The sequence below is a fragment of the Lissotriton helveticus genome, chromosome 5_1 (genome assembly GCF_964261635.1).
Source record: "Lissotriton helveticus chromosome 5_1, aLisHel1.1, whole genome shotgun sequence".
Lineage (NCBI taxonomy): Eukaryota > Metazoa > Chordata > Amphibia > Caudata > Salamandridae > Lissotriton > Lissotriton helveticus.
The window spans coordinates 1945877778-1945898777 of record NC_136065.1 but is presented as its reverse complement, the minus strand read 5'-3'; the positions used below and the strand labels follow the sequence as shown (position 1 = coordinate 1945898777).

The 21000-nt window shown below is 44.5% G+C and overlaps 1 protein-coding gene across 1 annotated transcript in view; it reads left to right on the top strand.

The window, feature by feature from the left end:
* The window catches only part of NPEPPS (aminopeptidase puromycin sensitive), a 1244137-nt gene that overhangs the window by 751518 nt on the left and 471619 nt on the right, over positions 1-21000 (top strand). Inside the window, exon 12 of the mRNA XM_078645599.1 lies at positions 380-440. Within this exon, the coding sequence (XP_078501725.1) occupies positions 380-440 (61 nt within the window). The remainder of the gene's footprint in view (positions 1-379; positions 441-21000) is intronic.

Here is a 21000-nt window from a genome sequence, read left to right as displayed (position 1 = left end):
TTTTTACATTTAATTGTGTGTGTTTGATGATGGTTGCTATGGCGCAGAAAGAGGATTAAAATTAAGGGGCGTAGTCACTATGGTTTCCTTCCTGTTCAGGTAGCTATGCGGTGGAGCATATACCACTTGTGTGGTTTCATTTGTTTGGACTAATGAAGTGCAGTGTATATTTAGCAAGTTTAATTTCTGTATTTTGATAATCTACTGTCGTTTTTTTGTTTTTATTTTTTTTAAGTAGCCCAACCTCTCAATCACAGCCTGTCTTTATCACACCGCTTTTCAACACATGTCCGCACTTGCTGGGAAGTATTAGATTTAGCAAAGAAACACATCCAGTTTCTACAACATATTAATAAAAACATTACTATTTTGTTTTCAGAACTTCAGGGAAGGAATGCATTTGTACCTTACCACGTTCCAGCATAAGAATGCAGCCACAGGTAATGAGTTCTCTTGAATCTGCAATGCTTTAGATTTCATTGGGCTCTACATTGGACCAGCCTTCCATCTAGAAGTCAGATTTCGAACACCTGTGCTTATCCATCTGTCACCTCTAAATAACCATATGTGCTCATTATATGACGTTCATCATAGTTTACAACATTTATGCAATCCGCACAGGTAATCTCCATATGATTACAGCTGAGAACTTCACAAACCAAAGTGGACCTCTACCACTTTTAGACATGAACATGCACAAGGCCGAGATAACAGGCAATGATCTGTGGCCGCCTAAGTTCCAGCCTTTGCTTGTCATGATTTAATTCCTCATTTATTACGTTTTGAGTGGCTTCTATATTTTAATTTATGTTGGCATATTTCTTGACCTTGGAGTCATTTTTTACATTTTTTTTGTCCTTAGGAGGAACAAAAGCCATATGAGGAACCAAAGCTAAATCGAGCTCCCAGCTCAATCTAGCTGTCTGGCACCTGGTTTTGTTGGATCATAAAATCTGTGATCCTGATAATAATTATATGACTGGCCCTTCTACCCTTGGCTCACTCGTCAGTTATGCCAAGGTTTGAGCCATTTGGCACATACATAACACATCTGAGTATATTTCCATTTCTGCTGGTGTCCATGATTGAATTGGAGTACCTACTTGTCAGAGTACTTCCATAGTTTGAGAGGCTTAATCAGTTCTATAAGATTATAGTCTCTGATCTAGGGATGCCTCCTGCATGCAGTATGTTCTTTAGGAATAAGCTGTAATTTGAAGTCTGTCCCTTTAGTATGAGCTACCCCATACTCCTTTCCGGCTGTGATCCTGTTTCACCATGTTGTCTTTTTTCTGACCCAGAAGGTATTTGTATGAGCCCCTTCCATCCCCATCTTTTGATACTGCAAGGGATCTTTTTCTTGGATTCAGTGTTACCTTTCACAGGTCTGTTTTATATCGTTGCTGGCGAGAAAATAGTCGCTCTTGATTGACTCGGCTTCAAGGGCCCTTTAGTGATATGAGATTCTTTGACACCAATCTGTATTTTGAAGATGACATAACAATGAGGAAACATTTCTCAACATTTAGAAATCAAAATCTGCTGTTTCCACGTTTTGTAACATACGAGCTGCAGTCTTGTTACTATGTATAGTTATATTAAGAAGAGCTAGTTGCAGAGCATATTACTCCAGAGTTGCACTACAACTACAAGGGATGTGTTTGAGAATGGGCTTTGTTTCATAGTGCATTTAAATAGTATTTATTATCTATATATAAACCACATCAAGAAGATCTCACTGGTGACATTGCAGATCACCATTGACATCAATGTAGGTGCAGACCTTTGCTCTTGTTTGTTTGTTATGTAAACAAAGGAGTTAGGTCCTGGCGGGACTGAGGGAAGGGCTGGACCATTTAAACTCTAGGAAACAGGAATGATGCCCAACCCCTCATATCTTAGTGTAGAACTTATTGGATAGAAACCAAGTACAATTTTATGAAACCTGGTAAGGTACTTTTATTTATACCTATTACTTCTTATTTTTTTTAATTATTTTTTGAAGAAATTTTGTTTTTTAGCAGAAATAGATACACAATTTACACAATATCTTACAATTTTGACAAAAAGAACAAATCAAAACAATATCACAGTAACACAGAACAATACATATTAACAAAAATGCATTTCATCAATATTTGCAAAATGAATTCATATTTATAGACAAACAAAGCGATGTGAAACCAAGAGCAGAAACAAAAATTAATATGTTCCAATCAATCACTCCATGATATAACTGGCTCTTGTTGGTATGCCGACGCGTTTCAGGTTCGAATAGCGAGTTTTCGAACCCTCATCAGGGCTTTATTTGTCTGTGTGGGACACAAAAACAATAAAGTTTTGTTGAAAACCTATTTGCCTCAATAAATTGCCTATCTTAATTGGGAAAAAGATAGAGAAAATACCTGTGTCTTTCAGGCAGAACGTATTTTCATTCATACACCTGGGGAACGATGCTTCAAGCTTTACTTCTAAAGTGAATGGAGCATGGGCGGTGTCAAGGATTTTGGCTAAGTGTCATTAAAATACTTAAGATACTTAAGGGAACATCCCTTAGTTCTACCTACCTCACTGTGCACCGTCCGGCGCCTCGTGAAGGGAGGAGGATGCGGTCACTATGACAGGGAACCTAGTTAAGAGGAGGATACAGTTGTTGTGTGGTCGTTTCAGTGTTGTACCAGAACTATATATCTTCATTACACTGGCCCCATACCTTGTGTCTATGTCCCAATTTCCGAGCTATTTTCAATCTCTTTCACTCAATGGCACTCTATTTAAGTAGGGCGACCTATTTGAAAAAATGAAGGCTAATCAAAAATAGAGGAACAAAGTGAACAACAACTGAGCACGTCTGTCGGTGCAGACAACCAAGTCGTATTGAGGGCTGAAACATACCTGGAACAACGACTGGATTCAGGTATGCATTACGGAAGCCCACAGGGTGTCCGTGTATTCCTCTTCGCTCGATGCACACTAAACATACAAATAATGAAAGCCGATGAGGGGCAATAGATTATGTGTGCTGGCACTGTTGCATCACGAACAGATTGCCAGACGAACCGACACGTCCATACCTGAATACTTGCGCTTTTAAACTTCACTTGGTGTCTTCACCGTCAGGCTCTCACTCGAACGCTTAGCAAAATGCGGTGGCCATCTTGATTGTTTTAAAGGGCACGGGTTCCTTGAATGTAGGCATTGTGGGACATGTGGTCCCATATCGTTATTGCCCGAGATAGTTTGCAATTACTTAATGTTAGAGTGCCATTGGGACTGCGTGAGGGAGGGTTTGTCTCGTTGTTTGTAGTGCGTGCAGTCTCATACTAATGGGCTGACTCATGTTTATCTAGAAGTCATAAAGAAGGACTGGTCGAGTGCCTTTATTTATATGTGGACACACACAAGGAGGGGGGAATATATTTCATATATTGCCATTGTGAATGACTAGACAATCAGAGCCTTGTTAATTCAGACATGCTGTTGAGGCCTGTCAATGTACTATTAAATTTAAAAATGAGGTAGGCTTCCTTTTGAAGCAACACCCTGTCAACGTCCGCTGGGCGCTGTACTGCACTCATTGTAAACAGCACTGTCCATTTAAAGTCCTGTTCAGTATGGGACTTCTCCATGAAATGCTCAACCATAGGGGCAGTTTGGACCTTCTTTTTTATCCGAGACCTATGCTGGCTGATGCGTAGGTTCACTTGTTGATTTGTTTTGCCAATATAGATTTTTTGGCACGGACATGTTATTGCATATACGACATTCTTGGTCTTACAATTGGAAAAACCCGAGTGTTTCCACTTAACCCCCTGATGTTCAAATTCTTTTCCCTCAGTTGTGCTAGAGCATGCAACACAATTGCCGCATCTGTGATGGCCTTCAATCGGCTCCATGTTCCAACAGGTCAGAATGTCATGTTTGGGTTTAGGCTGCGCCAGATTCGCCCTCACAATTTGCTGACCAATGCTTTTGTTCTTTTTGTATGCAAAGATCGGGCGGGGAAATGGACATTCCAATCCTTCTAGTACATGCCAATTTTTAGGTCTCGCCTAGACGAAAGCAAAAGCGAAGCTTTTGCTGTCTAGGCAGACAACTTATGTCGCCACTTTCCAGGGATTCCGGGGAATGTAGACAGCAGACTGTGACGAGCTTGTCCTCCTGGCGATTGTATCTCGTGAGCGCGCACGTCGCGTCGCCGTCCCTGCTATTCCCATGCACAGAAAGGCTCCCGCACGCATGCGCACATACACACACTGCATACACACACACGCACCCCCCTTTAACAGACACACGCGCAGACAGACACACGCACGCACAGACACACTACAACAGACACACGCGCACACCCCACCCCCACTCACCCCTCCTCCTCCGTGACACACTCACCTGTTCTGGCGGTGCTCGGCGTGCCTCTCGGGCGGCGGTTGCGCTTTGCGGGGCACTCTCACCACATGAGAACCCCGCCTTCTTCATGCGCCCGGCCGCTCTTCACCCGGTCCCCCATCTCGGGACCGGGACTCGATCAGGAGCCCTCGGGGCTCCTCGGACAGTGGCTTCTCTCTCGCGCCGCGATGGGGGCGGGACTTCCGGTTGGGGCCGCGCTGTGATTGGCCAGCTGCCCAACCGCTTCCGGGTCGTCGCAGGCGGCCCGGCGGGAACTTGTTCAACATTTCCTCTTTTCTTTCGGAATGCCCGTGAGCCCGCCGTCCCGCGGGAGCAGCTGGTAGGTGCCACCAAAGTCTCGCACTTCTTTACTCCGATTAATAAAATACAATAGTTAGGTTGCACGCTTACTTGCGGTGTCCAGCTTAGGACTTTTGCGGTGGTCAGATTTTGAGAACCCATTAAGGAGCTGTTGTCTGAAGAAAGCAGAGTAGGGTTCTTGCGGTTTTCTGAGTCTTTTACCTTTTACCAGTACAGGTGTGAGGAGTGTTTTCTGAGGCAATTGACTTTTCTGGGGATAAGCGGTCTGTCGTTCTACAAAGAGTTAAGAAAGTGCCCCTAATAAGCCACACGTGAAGCCATCTCCCTTTGTTTTCCTCTTTGAACAGAGTGTAATTGAAAGATGCACCCATTTGTTTGGGGAGGGGGGGGCGTAGTGTGGTGTGGCGTGTGAGGCGCAGGGATCCTTCACAGCAGATCGTTTGAGACTGACCCTGCCTGGTCCACACAACAAACCATCATTTGTGTACAGCGCATGCGCACAGCTGCTCTAGCTGTTGTGCGCCCCTCATTTACTCCTGGTCAGGGGAGCACTTTATAAAACTATTAACTATTCGCAAGAAGGGATCACCGGTTCATCACAGCGCTGACCCTATGAACCAGTTCGCCTGTGACAATGTGTCAGGGTTCAACTAGAAAACCAAAAACTGCGACATCAAAAAATTCATAGTTAATATGGAGTAAAACGGCTGAAGCCTCGGAATCTAAAAGCACCGCTGTCCGCTCGGATGTGACAGCCGAAGAAGAGCAGGCCGGGGGTGAGGGATCACTGCAGCCAAAACGCGGTTCAGCTCGCACTCCCTTCGCAGCTGGCTCCTTCGCATGTACAGTGGACTTAACTACAGCTACACATGAGACAAATAACAGCCACACTTTGAGAAAAGTGTAAACATTCCTCCCCACTAAGCAGCTGGTGAGAGTTGAGGATCGTCAGCGTTTGCGCCTGGTCAGTAGGTAGGGTAAGGGCGGTGGCCTGTGCTGGTGGCTTTTAGCTTCTGACTCTCATTGGTGCTACTAGCCTTGTTGCTACAAACTGTGTGTACCCGCATACTACTGGCGCCCTACGTGTGTACCTACTGGTGTCTTAACAGAGCCTCGGTCCTGTCCGGTGCAAAATAACTTCCTGCTACATTACTTCGCAGGATTTACTATTTCATAGATTGACATGATGACATTATTCCCCCATCATTCAGGTGGGGGATTCTCCGTAGTTCATGTTTGCTGGGTGCAAAACCTAAGAGCCCACTCAGCCCTGGATGATCAGCGGCTCAGATTTTACACCATACGACTAGAGAATGGAAGGGCGTCCTCATAAGAATGCTTTCTTTGAAGTTTTTGGATTTTTGTGGCAGATTATTTTTTAAAATGCTTCTCACTGTGATTAATCTTTAACTTCTCACCGCTCACATTTGCAGAGGTTGACTGTTTTTGTTGTTGTTTATGTTTTGCTCCTTTTGTGATTGGATGGCTAATCCCTGGGATGGGAATCACTATCCTCCTCATGACTGACACCATCAAAGAGAAAGTCCTTTTTACATATCTTGTTCCCTTTCAGCCCTTCTACCTTCATCTATTATTCTTTTCCTACCCTCCCCTTGCTACCAAACCCTTTCTACTTCCTGCTTCTCCCATTTCTCTATCTTTCACCACAGACCCTCTTCCCTGCTTGTTTGCCATCTCTCTCTCTCTCTACTTCTCTCCACCCCCTCCCTCCATCTTCTCACATTCCATTGTTTCTTCTCCTGGATAATCTCTACGACAATCCTTCTCCCTCAGCCTCTCTATCCGTCCTCCTTTCTTTTTGCCTCTTCTATCATCCCTCATTCTCACAATCTGTTTCTCCCCCTCCGTCTCTCTACTCCCCCCTTTCTCCCCTCTTCTGCACCATCCCATTCCTCCCAACATTCTCTCTGTCCTAGGCTGTTGCCTTCCCACCCTACTACCTTCCTATTTTATTCATTTTATGTCCTCCCTTCCTGGTCCCACATTCCATTTCTACTCCATTCACCCCTCCTTTCTCTCTCGTTCCAGTCTGCCCTCCCTCTTGTACTTTCATTTTCCTTTTCGCTCTCCTGACCTCCTATCGCTCGTTCCGCCCTCACTCTGTCTATCTTTCTACCGCCGTCACTCTATTTATCTATCTATCGCCCTCACTCTATTTATCTATCGCTCTCACTCTATCTTTGGCCCTCCCTCTAGCTATCTATCGCCCTCACTGTATCGCACGACCACAGCATCACTCGGGGGCACCACAACATCACTCGGCGCCACCACAGCATCAATCTGTGCAACCATTCAACAACAACTGATTCAAATATGTTCTCTCAATGTTTCAAGCTTTATTACAAATGCCACAAAAAAAATTAATATTTCACTTCTGTTCTTGGATTTTGTCACAATAAAATACACTGAACATAATCTTCGCAAAAGTTATTTACAAAAGTTTAAGCTATTGCCATTATAAATTACAATAACTTTTATTTAAGTATTAATTATTTGAAAAAATTAAAAGCCATTGTTATTTGTAATATCAATACATCTAAGTCACGTAAATACAACACATATTGCATTACAAATGCTATAGGTGTCACATTTGCAAAAGTTATAACTATTGGCATTGTAAATGGCAAAGCTATTAATTTTGCTATTTTCAAAAACAAAACATAAATAAAAAATGTCATTTACAATACCAATAGCTCAAACTTTCCTAATGCGAGACCTATTGCATTGCAAATGCTTGTTTTAAATTGTTTTCTCATTTTATGTGGGTCGGGCCGAAAGTGGTCACACAGACAAAAAGATCAAGTTCTTTCTTTTCCTTTGTTTGTAACAAGCACTCCCGTGGTGTGAATCGTGCTCTTTTGTAGGAGTGTTTTAGAAGTTTCTTGGGGTACCCTCTATGGATCATCTCTTTGCAGAATGTCTGTGCGTGATGGTCATAATCGCTAATCTCCGTGCAATTTCTGCGTATCCGTTACAAGGGCATGTGATGAGGTAAACAACATTCTTGCTGTTACAATTGGTGAACGTTCGTTGTTCCCACCTTGTGCCATTCTTGAAAGTTAGAGTGTTACTTTTCTTTGTCAAGTGGCAACTATTGCAATTGCCGCATGGGTGGTGTCCCTGCACCCCTTGTATCCGTGGTTGTTTGGTTACTGTGCCTTGTGGTCTTGTGTGCACAAGAATGTCTTTGAGGTTTCTTCCCCTCCTGTGGGCAAAAAGGGGTTTTTCCAAGTCTAACGTGCCACTGGTCAGTATACGCCAGTGTCTGTTCACCAATTTGGTGATCTGGTTTAAGAGGGTGCTATATGTAGTCACACATACTGGTCTGTTTAAAGTATTGTCTTTTTTGACTTTATCTTCCAGGAGTGCCTCTCGATTATTGTTACGAGCCCTTTTCATGGCATTTTGTATTACCTTTTCTGGATAAAGTCTCTGTTTTAGTTTTTTGCTCAGATCCTGGGCTTGGGATTTGTACCTTGCTACGTCGCTACAGTTGCGGCGCAGGCGGAGGAACTGTCCGTATGGTAGGTTTTCTCTTAGGTGACAAGGATGAAAACTGTCAAACCTAAGGAGACAGTTCCTCGCTGTTGGTTTGAAGTGAGTTTCAGTCTTTAAGCAACCTGACTCATGGTAGATATTTAAGTCCAGGAACACCATCGGTTCTTTGGACATGGAATGAGTGAATTTTAAGAAGGCATTTTGTGTGTTCAGCCATGTCATGAAATCCATGATTGATTGTTCATTGCCTTCCCAGATAACTAGGACGTCATCTATGTAGCGCCGCCAGGTGCGTATTTTGTCCCTGAACGGATTGTTGGGATGGAGGATCTTGGTGGACTCCAGGTGGTGCACATATAATCCCGCCAGGCTCAGCGCGAAAGTGCTGCCCATGCTGGTACCATGTTGTTGCAAGTACAGAGTGCCTTCATACTCAAAAAAGGTTTTTGTAAGTGCTGTTGAAATGCACTCCATCACCACACCCCGTGGGGTTTGATATTTCCATGGGTTAGAATGTAGAACCTCCTCAATGATGAGGAGGGTTTCATCATGGGGAAGGCTGGTGTAGAGGCTCTCTACGTCTAGGCTCAACAGCATCTGTGAGTCTTGGTCAAATGGGAGATCTTGTAGTAACTGTAGTACTGCTTTCGTGTCTCTCAAATATGTGTTTGTCGCTTGTACCAAGGGTCTTAGGAAGGCATCAGCGAACTTAGACAGAGGCTCTAGTATTGACAAGATGCCTGACACGATGGGGCGACCCAGTGGATTTGTCAGACTTTTGTGTACCTTAGGTATACTATAAAAGTATGGTGTACGAGGGTTTTTCTGTGTCAAGAAGTCAGATTCCTTCTTAGTGAGCCAATTATGGGCCAACACCTCCTCAATCATTGCCCCTATTTGTATGCGTAGGGATTCAGTGGGATCGTTGAGCAAGACCTGATAATTCCTCCTATCTGACAAGAGTCTCCTACACTCTTGATCATAGGCGGTGGTAGTTTGAATTACCACTGCCCGCCTTTGTCGGCTGGTTTTATTGTCAGTTGTTTGTTCTGGGAGAGTTCTCTTATAGCCTCATTCTCTAGTTTACTCATGTTCTGAAAATCGTTCTGATTAGTCTCCAGATGACTAAGTTCCAGCATAATGGCCTTTTCAAATGCTAGAACTTCGACTGCAAGTTGGTTATCGGACGGTGTAAAGGTCGATTTTGGCCTCAGACCGGTGTCCGAAATGGCAGGGGTAGGTTCTCGGTTGCTAAAGAACGCTTTCAGTTTAATAGTCCTTACAAAGTCTTGGATCTCCTTGTGTAGACGAAAAGGGTCAGGTTTGTTTGTCGGAACATACCCAAGCCCTTTATTAAGTACCTGGTTCTGCAAATCTGTCATGGGCCAGGGGGATATATTGATGACTAAGTTCCCCTCTTGCTCGTGGAGGCTTGATTGGCTGTCATGCTCCTGGTATGGACTCTGGGGTCTGCCTCGTCCTCTGTTTGCCAGGTGACCTTGTTGCCCTTCTTGTTCCTGCCTCTGCGGGGTCCTTGGCCCCCATGCTAAAAAAGGCTGCGCGGTTTGGGGTGCGGGTGTTGGGTCTGGTCCCCATTGTGGGTACATAGGTCCCATCGGTGGTGGACCGTATTGATATTGTGGTGGTTGGAACTGCCCTTGGTAGGGGTTGAATTGAGGTGGTCCTTGAAAACCTCTCCAGCCTCTTTGGCGTGGATACTGGGTTCTCTGTTGTCGGTAACCTCCTCTTTGTTGCCTTCTTTGTTGAAAACCACCCGAATTGGTACTAGTGGAGCTGCCATCTGAGCTCACACTATCAGTGTCACTCGTATTGCCCTTTGCCACATAGTCCACTTTAGTATAAGGGTATGCCCTCTCTGCAGTGAATCGGTCCTTATCTTTCTTAAGTTTGTTAAACTTACTTGTCTTGAGGGTGATTTCAAAGTCTGTGTGAGGGGTATTTTACACAACACTGTGTGCTCCCTACCACTATATAGGGACCACTTTCACCACTGTAGTGGATTCTACTTTGTTTATTTAATTAACCCGGGGAGACCGAATCCACTTTCCCTCTTCCTCCCTCCTTTGTTAAAAGATTTGTCCTGAACAGCGCACAGCTGTGGGAGCCCCTCTCTTGGACACACATAAGTACATGTGACATACATTACATCCAAACATCTCTACCTCTTTGCGCAAAACATCAGAATGGAGGAGGAACATGGCCTCACCTTCGGGGAGGATGATGTCGATAGGATCCTCGCAGTAGTCAATCCCTTTGAAGGACTAAGTAACAATGACCCAGGCCCATCAGTGGCGGACTGGGATGAACTCACAAACCTGAGGAAAGTCCAGATCAGGGCTGCTTTACATGGTCTCCTCATGAGAGAATTCCTAAGGAACAAAATAGCCCCTCAAGGCCTGATTGTAAAAAACGAACCCTTTATCTTTCAGGACGATCTTGTTTTAAAAAAAGCCTGGTCGCTGATCTCATGGCATTGTACCAGAGACTGGCTGGTGCTAATAGTACAAACAGCCACGAGAATATCACAAGAACTTAAGGTTGATATAAAGAAATTGGAGGTACAACTGAAGGCTTCGATCTCACCTGCAGCCTTGAAGAAAGGTCTGGAGGAACTTAACCAACAAATGACAGACTAAAGCGGACTATGTGGCAAAGGGCAATACCAGTGACACTGATAGTGTGAGCTCAGATGGCAGCTCCACTAGTATCAATTCGGGTGGTTTTCAACAAAGAAGGCAACAAAGAGGAGGTTACCGACAACAGAGAACCCAGTATCCACGCCAAAGAGGCTGGAGAGGTTTTCAAGGACCACCTCAATTCAACCCCTACCAAGGGCAGTTCCAACCACCACAATATCAATACGGTCCACCACTGATGGGACCTATGTACCCACAATGGGGACCAGACCCAACACCTGCACCCCAAACCGCGCAGCCTTTTTTAGCATGGGGCCAAGGACCCCGCAGAGGCAGGAACAGGAAGGGCAACAACGTCACCTGGCAAACAGAGGACGAGGCAGACCCCAGAGTCCATACCAGGAGCATGACAGCGAATCAAGCCTCCACGAGCAAGAGGGGAACTTAGTCATCAATATATCCCCCTGGCCCTTGACAGATTTGCAGAACAAGGTACTTAATAAAGGGCTTGGGTATGTTCCGACAAACAAACCTGACCCTTTTAGTCTACACAAGGAGATCCAAGACTTTGTAAGGACTATTAAACTGAAAGCGTTCTTTAGCAACCGAGAACCTACCCCTGACATTTCGGACACCAGTCTGAGGCCAAAATGGACCTTTACACCGTCCGATAACCAACTTCCAGTCGAAGTTCTAGCATTTGAAAAGGCCATTATGCTGGAACTTAGTCATCTGGAGACTAATCAGAACGATTTTCAGAACATGAGTAAACTAGAGAATGAGGCTATAAGAGAACTCTCCCAGAACAAACAACTGACAATAAAACCAGTCGACAAAGGCGGGGCAGTGGTAATTCAAACTATCACCGCCTATGATCAAGAGTGTAGGAGACTCTTGTCAGATAGGAGGAATTATCAGGTCTTGCTCAACGATCCCACTGAATCCCTACGCATACAAATAGGGGCAATGATTGAGGAGGCGTTGGCCCATAATTGGCTCACTAAGAAGGAATCTGACTTCTTGACACAGAAAAACCCTCGTCCACCATACTTTTATAGTATACCTAAGGTACACAAAAGTCTGACAAATCTACCGGGTCGCCCCATCGTGTCAGGCATCTCACCAATACTAGAGCCTCTGTCTAAGTTCGCTGATGCCTTCCTAAGACCCTTGGTACAAGCGACAAACACATATTTGAGAGACACGAAAGCAGTACTACAGTTACTACAAGATCTCCCATTTGACCAAGACTCGCAGATGCTGTTGAGCCTAGACGTAGAGAGCCTCTACACCAGCCTTCCCCATGATGAAACCCTCCTCATCATTGAGGAGGTTCTACATTCTAACCCATGGAAATATCAAACCCCACGGGGTGTGGTGATGGAGTGCATTTCAACAGCACTTACAAAAACCTTTTTTGAGTATGAAGGCACTCTGTACTTGCAACAACATGGTACCAGCATGGGCAGCACTTTCGCGCCGAGCCTGGCGGGGTTATATGTGCACCACCTGGAGTCCACCAAGATCCTCCATCCCAACAATCCGTTCAGGGACAAAATACGCACCTGGCGGCGCTACATAGATGACGTCATAGTCATCTGGGAAGGCAATGAACAATCAATCATGGATTTCATGACATGGCTGAACACACAAAATGCCTTCTTAAAATTCACTCATTCCATGTCCAAAGAACCGATGGTGTTCCTGGACTTAAATATCTACCATGAGTCAGGTTGCTTAAAGACTGAAACTCACTTCAAACCAACAGCGAGGAACTGTCTCCTTAGGTTTGACAGTTGTCATCCTCGTCACCTAAGAGAAAACCTACCATACGGACAGTTCCTGCGCCGCAACTGTAGCGACGTAGCAAGGTACAAATCCCAAGCCCAGGATCTGAGCAAAAAACTAAAACAGAGACTTTATCCAGAAAAGGTAATAAAAAATGCCATGAAAAGGGCTTGTAACAATAATCGAGAGGCACTCCTGGAAGACAAAGTCAAAAAAGACAATACTTTAAACAGACCAGTATGTGTGACTACATATAGCACCCTCTTAAACCAGATCACCAAATTGGTGAACAGACACTGGCGTATACTGACCAGTGGCACGTTAGACTTGGAAAAAACCCTTTTTGCCCACAGGAGGGGAAGGAACCTCAAAGACATTCTTGTGCACACAAGACCACAAGGCACAGTAACCAAACAACCACGGATACAAGGGGTGCAGGGACACCACCCATGCGGCAATTGCAATAGTTGCCACTTGACAAAGAAAAGTAACACTCTAACTTTCAAGAATGGCACAAGGTGGGAACAACGAACGTTCACCAATTGTAACAGCAAGAATGTTGTTTACCTCATCACATGCCCTTGTAACTTGGAGTACGTGGTTATGACCACTCCAGCAGTTAAGACCAGAATAAATGAACATAAGAGCAATGTAAGGTGCAAAAAATCAACCACAAAAATGGCAGCACATTTTTGGGAGGCGCAACATTGTGTCAATGAACTACACTGGACTGTTATTGAACAGCTCCCCACTGAGGTTGGCCTTTTTGAAAAGGAGCAGAGGTGGGTTTTCCGTTTGGGCACAGATACCAATGGACTGAATGACTCTATCCCATGGGGCCAGCTGCGATGACTTATGGGCTCATAAGTCACATCTAAGTACCCAAACCAACTATACTTGATTTCCCAGCTAGAAATGATTGATATGCAATGGTTGGCATACCCCCAGTGTAATATGATCTGAGTAAACATTATCTGCACAGCCAAGCGGGTAGCGATCAAATGCATGCAAAAAATGCGGGTCCACCGCTCGTTTACAAATTACATAGTTAAAACGTGGGGATTGAACTTTGTCTCGAGTAGAAGTGTAGAAGATTCCTCTGTCCCTGCTCTCTACACACGTGCAGGGTTATGGCGCGATACCACGCATGCGCGTTAGATGCACAACAGTGAATCAGGCATCTCGCTACTCCGACGCGCATGTGCATTTGACAGAGAGACGCCCTTCACATCCGCGCAGAACTGGCAAACATTTCAGGTTGACGGTCCTTCTTTGGGCTTGACCCGCTTTGAGTTAAGTAGCAATTAAGAGCATACTTTGCAGTATATAAGGGGCGAGTCTTCAACACACGGCATAACGTCGGAGCCGCGTTGAGGGGAAGACAGCCCAGTGAGGTTCGCTGTAACCGTGAGTTCTGATGCTTAGGGAACCATATCTACGTTATCCGTGAGTAGTACCAACTAGTACCTGAATTAAGCTTCCTATGTCCTTTAGGTTGCCGCATTGAGCCGGAAGACAACCCCCAATACCACGCAGGGCTCATGAGGCCATCCTGCCTTAACATTTAAGTAAGCATTGTAAAAATTAATCTGTCTCCAATATTCCAACCACTAAGGAGAAACATATGATTAATTCATTGTGATGTGTATGTCCTAGTTTCTATGTGTGTCCTTGTCTTTTTCTTTTTAGGGTTCTAGACCTCACCCGGTCACAGACTACCCTTTATTTTTTGAACAGGTCATTTCCCTGATGAGAGTCTACGTCCTACTGTGATGATATGATTTACTCTGCCTTTTATCTTTACAGGTCTTGTTCTAATATTGCCAATTGGGCGCAACAGACCAATATATTATAAACACAATTAGGAACATTACACCTAATTCTTTTGTAGATAGAATTTTTGTAATAACCACTTTGACATCTACACTACATGTGAGTAAGGTGAGGAGGTTTTGTGCACTCTCTCGTCCTGAAGAAGGAGTTCTTGTACTCCGAAACATGTCATGTCGACGCACTCTTTGAGGTTGATGTATCTTAAAACACAGTAACAACCTCATCCTGCACCCATTTTTAACGATACCAGCCGAGGGCCTAAAATTTTTTATTTTTACCCTACGAGCCAGGTATTTTTTAAACCATCACTATTTCACTACCTCACCACTCACACTTAACTCCCTTCACACACCAACACATAGTATACTTCAAGTGTAGCACGCCGCATCCCGCAGAGGGGTGCGAAGACCCCAATGATGAAGCATGACACCAAGGCGCCTGTTGGTGTGTGAGGGGTATTTTACACAACACTGTGTGCTCCCTACCACTGTAGGGACCACTTTCACCACTGTAGTGGATTCTACTTTGTTTATGTAATTAACCCGGGGAGACCGAATCCACTTTCCCTCTCCCTCCCTCCTTTGTTAAAAGAGAAGTCCCATACTGAACATGACTTTAAAGGGACAGTGCTGTTTACAATGAGTGCAGTACAGCGCCCAGCGGACGTTGACAGGGTGTTGCTTCAAAAGGAAGCCTACCTCATTTTGAAATTTAATAGTACATTGACAGGCCTCAACAGCATGTCTGAATTATCAAAGCTCTGATTGTCTAGTCATTCACAATGGCAATATATGAAATATATTCCCCCCCCTCCTCCTTGTGTGTGTCCACATATAAATAAAGGCACTCGACCAGTCCTTCTTTATGACTTCGAGATCAACATGAGTCAGCCCATTAGTACGAGACTGCTTGCACTACAAACAACGAGACAAACCCTCACTCACGCAGTCCCAATGGCACTCTAACATTAAGTAATTGCAAACTATCTTGGGCAATAACGATATGGGACCACATGTCCCACAATGCCTACATTCAAGGAACCCGTGACCGTTAAAACAATCAAGATGGCCACCGCATTTTGCTAAGCGTTCGAGTGAGAGCCTGACGGTGAAGACACCAAGTGAAGTTTAAAAGCGCACGTATTCAGGTATGGACGCGTCGGTTCGTCTGGCAATCTGTTCGTGATGCAACAGTGCCCGCACACATAAGCTATTGCCCCTCATCGGCTTTCATTATTTGTATGTTTAGTGTGCATCGAGCGAAGAGGAATACACGGACACCCTGTGGGCTGCCGTAAAGCATACCTGAATCCAGTCGTTGTTCCAGGTATGTTTCAGCCCTCAATACGACTTGGTTGTCTGCACCGACAGACGTGCTCAGTTGTTGTTCACTTTGTTCCTCGATTTTTGATTAGCCTTCATTTTTTCAAATAGGTCGCCCTACTTAAACAGAGTGCCATTGAGTGAAAGAGATTGAAAATAGCTCGGAAATTTGGACATAGACACAAGGTATGGGGCCAGTGTAATGAAGATATATAGTTCTGGTACAACACTGAAACGACCGCACAACAACTGTATCCTCTTCTTAACTAGGTTCCCTGTCATAGTGACCGCAACCTCCTCCCTTCACGAGGCGCCGGACGATGCACAGTGAGGTAGGTAGAACTAAGGGATGTTCCCTTAAGTACCTTAAGTATTTTAATGACACTTAGCCAAAATCATTGACACCGCCCATGCTCCATTCACTTTAGAAGTAAAGCTTGAAGCATCGTTCCCCAGGTGTATGAATGAAAATACGTTCTGCCTGAAAGACGCAGGTATTTTCTCTATCTTTTTCCCAATTAAGATAGGCAATTTATTGAGGCAAATAGGTTTTCAACAAAACTTTGTTTTTGTGTCCCACGCAGACAAATAACAAAGCCCTGATGAGGGTACGAAAACTCGCTATTCGAACCTGAAACGCGTCGGTATACCAACAAGAGCCAGTTATATCATGGAGTGATTGATTGGAACATATTAATTTTTCTTTCTGCTCTTGGTTTCACATCGCTTTGTTTGTCTATAAATATGAATTAATTTTGCAAATATAGATAAAATGCATTTTTGTTAATGTGTATTGTTCTATGTTACTGTGATATTGTTTTGATTTGTTCTTTTTGTCAAAATTGTAAGATATTGTGTAAAATGTGTATCTATTTCTGCTAAAAAACTAAATTTCTTCAAAAAATAATTAAAAAAAATAAGAAGTAATAGGTATAAATAAAAGTACCTTACCAGGTTTCATAAAGTTGTACTTGGTTTCTATCCAATAAGTTCTACACTAAGATATGAGGGGTCGGGCATCATTCCTGTTTCCTTGTTTGTTTGTTGACACTTTATCCATTGAAGGGATATCTAGATATGAAAGTGACTTTGAAATCTTAGGAATTTCTGAGTAAACATATTGATAGTGAGAAGATTTGTAACAGCCTTTATTTTCTTTATACATCGATGTCCAAAATTACACCAGAACCGATGGTTCCACTGTGAATCGCATCATTGACAAAATAAATGTTATCATTAAAGCTGCAGATGGTTGCTTATTTTCAAGTCTGTAAACAGTTGCAATATAGGCTACGTTCCAGAACATATCCTTAGAACTTGAGTGGCACATACAAACCCTATGGCCCATTGATGCAAGAGACCAGAAGCCACACCCTGTGTTTAAATATCAGTGGGCACGACTTAAAAGCTTGTTCTGCATGATCCTGTGGTACTCGTAATTGGGTACACAGCACTGCCTTTAGCATTTTTAAGGTTATCGCGGAAAAAAATAATTGTAGAGATTTGATTGGAATGGGACGGAGGACAGTGTGCCCTTCAAGGAATAATGTTAACCTGTGCGTATCCTAGAGAAATGGAAAGTGCCATATTTCCCTAAAAGAAATGAAAACACTATTACTTCCTCTCTCATTCCAATCGGCAACTTTGTGGACACTCTAATCTTTGCATTATAACCAGAAGCTGTTGGAAACTCCATTATTTCAGATCACGGTGCACCTTTGTTTCACACACAGACCTGCGTCTAGTGACTCTTGTCCCCCACCACCCTGCATATGTACACGCTCTCCAGTTCTATTTTTTGCTGTCAAATGGTGCCAATGGGAAACCTGTCACTTGCAATTAATCACTTTTCTGAAACAGTGGATTGACCCCGTTACACGTATTAATTTTTATAGCTTATATTTACTGTGTTCCCTCTCTGTTCTCTTCCTTCAGCTTGAGTAAGTTATGCCTTAACCCTCAGGCTTGAAGCCATGCGTATCATTTCACAACCATTTTGCAACAACTGCTACTCCGTACTCAATCTTCTCTGGATTCTTCTCTGGCTGCCCCCTCTTTGGAAACGTGAACTTCATTGTAGACTGATCAGACAGAACCATGGTCCCAAGAGGTGCCAAAGCCATCTCTTTTGGGCAGAAGTGCAGGCATTGCCTCAGTTTTGCTCTCCATCTTAAAATTCCTTTCCAGATACTCTTGAAGGTGAAGCATAGGGACTCTGCTCTGATCCATTAACCTCCCGTGCAGCTTCCTTCATTTGCAATGCAGCACCAGCTAACCTACAACATCGTCTCCCAACTCATCTTAGAGCTCAAAGACCAGCCCCAGATCCCATTTCCTTTGACTCAAAGAGCGCTTCTGGACTCTTCTCTGCCCATTCTTGATCTGCTCCCGACTGCTCCAACTAGTCTTCAAGGATGAGTGAATCTATCCCTAGTTCTCCTCCTTTGAAGATGTCACTCTTTTAGGAAGCAGACCCCAAGCAGGAGACCGTTAATGGAAACCTTAAACTTGCCCCTGCCCAGCGCTATGATGCCGTCATGACCAAGAGTTTTGAAGTGCTGATCCCTGATGGCCGAACGATTATCTGCCGACTAAATCTTCACATGTGCCTGCCTTGGTCCTCGAGTCCAAAGTCCTCAAGCAGACTCAAAAGATTTCGAAGTAGTGATTCTCCTAACTGGCAATCTTCAGGTATGAGTAAAAGGTATTTTGCTCCTAGAGACACTCTTTGGCTATCTAAAAACTCTGAACAGCGTAGTTTTTGAAAGGGCAAAGTAATGTTATCCAGTATTGGGGTATCTTTCATAGATTCACATGCCTGAATCATACCCCGTCGCCGAGGCGGGAGTCCCACCATAACAATATATACAAAAGCAGTGCCTTAGTAGGAAACTGTAGTAGGCTGAAAAGACAATAGGCCCAAAAAGGCGATCTTCTGACAAGAATGCCTTGCACTGTTTGGTGTCTAATGTCGCTCCCAGAAATGTTAGAATCTGGAGGGGTTGCAACTGTGACTTGTTTGCATTGAGAGTGAGTCCCAAATTTGAGAATAGATACAGGCAACTCATTACCACTTTTCTTGTAGCCTGTATTGACGGTCCTTGAGCAACCAGTCGTCTAGGTATGGAAAGACCTGAATTCCCGGAGACATCAGAGTGGCGGAGACTGTAGCTAGGCATTTTGTGAAGATTCTTGGTGCTGATTTCAGTTCGAATAGGAGCACCTTGAATTGAAAGTGGACGCCAGCCACTGTGAATCTTAGATATTTACGATGTTTGGGATGTATAGGGATATGGAATTAAGAGTCTTCCAGGTCCAGAGAAGCCATAAAGTCCCCTTCGCTGAGAAAGCTCAACACATCGGCGAGCGCCACCATTCGAAAACTTTGCTTTTTCAGAAACGTGTTGAGTTTGCGCAAGTCGAGAATCTGGCGCCACTCCCCCGATTTTTTTTCCTTATGAGAAAGAAACAAGAGTAGAATCCTTTCCCTTTCTGCGAAACTGGAACATTTTATATCGCATTCTTGCGGAACATGTTTAGAGCTTCTTTGAACAGTAAGTGAAGACGAGGTAGAGGGGGACCCTGGGGCGGGGTCGTAGGTGGTTTCTTTAAGAACTCCAGAGTGTGACCTCTTTGTACAAGGTCGAGGACCCACTGATCTGATGTGATCCGCTGCCATTGTTGGGAAAAGGCTGAGATCTTTGCGCCCACAGGGAGGGGAGATGGTTTGGCTGGCGTCCGGCTGAGCTCATTGCTTTCTATTTGAGCCACGGCCCTGATTGTTCGACTGCCGTCGTCCGCCCTGATGAGAGAAATTACTCGAAGACGATGGTCTGTAATTGGACTGGTAATAAGGCTGTTTATCAGGTCTCGGCTAGTAACGCGCGGAGCGCGTTCTCGCCAGAGAACTATAGTCGGAGTTTCAGCAGAAAGAACGTGAAGAAGGGAGACAAGAGCTGGCCGCGCGCCCAGCATTCCCTATGGCGGTGTCGGATTCCGACGCTCGCCTTCGGATCGGGTCGCGCGCGTGAGCTTCTACCGTAGACAGCTCACGTGACGTCGCGCGGCCCAATCCAAAGGCGCGCGTCGGAATCGGCTCTCGCAGTCCCGCCCCTTCTCGCCGGACCGGCACTCGCCCTGCACAATGCAAGCCACACTTATTAAATTTCCATGAAGTTTACCATTTTTGCAAGATCAGTAGGGTGGGCCCGGCGGGGAGGCAGCACCTCTGAGGCAGCTGGTGCCTTGCGGACACTTTGCATTCTGCCGCTCTCTGCCGCTGTAGCCATCCACTTAATCTCCACAGCAAAGATTAGTTTATTCGATTAAGCATGTTCCCTCCGGACCGTCCCCGCAGCTCCCTGGAAAACATCAAGAGCACCTCTCACCAGCCGCGTGAGCTGCTAAAAGGATTCAATAAAGTAAACGCGCGCCCCCTCCCCTTCTTCCTTTTATATGATTGGAAAATAAATTGAAAATGAATTTCGGCTATTGCTTGTGTTTTAAATACGAGATAAAGGTTGGCTGCCTCCAGCTATCTCGATGGCGGGAGTTTAACAGGAGCATGTTTCGCAGTTATAAAATTGTGTTGTCGCTTTGCGGATGTGTCAGACCGTCCACGTGTGCATAATTAGGCCGTTTGATATTTAAATCGATAAACGCTGGTTTGTGTCTTGTAGTGCTGTCTAGCACCCCAAGTTGTTTTGTGAGTTTCATGTAATAAGGTAGCTAATTTAGGCATATTCGTCTCCCTGTAACCAAAGTCCGGAGCAGAGTGTGACATCATCGTGATGTCAGAACTGACGCACTCATTTAGAAGTGGCGGCTAAATTATGAGCTAGGCCTCTGAGGCAACAATAACTTTACTGTGCTAATGACCAACACATTAACGATAGTAAGGTTTACGTGCTTTATTCCGCACGTATTTGGCTCATCCAGTTCATAAAGGGCCTATCCAGGAGTGGTTAATGAAGGGGACTACCAAGTGAAGCAGAATTCATGGCCGATTTGCACACACCATTAATTCATTTCACTTATTATCCACTTGCTATTATCAGCAACGAAAATCTTGTTCAAAAAGTAAACAAGGACAATTTGAGGCCACCAGGGCAAAAAAGGTTCCAAAAATGTGAGTCCGTTTTCCCACCAAGATCTGTGCCAAAATGTACAAGGAG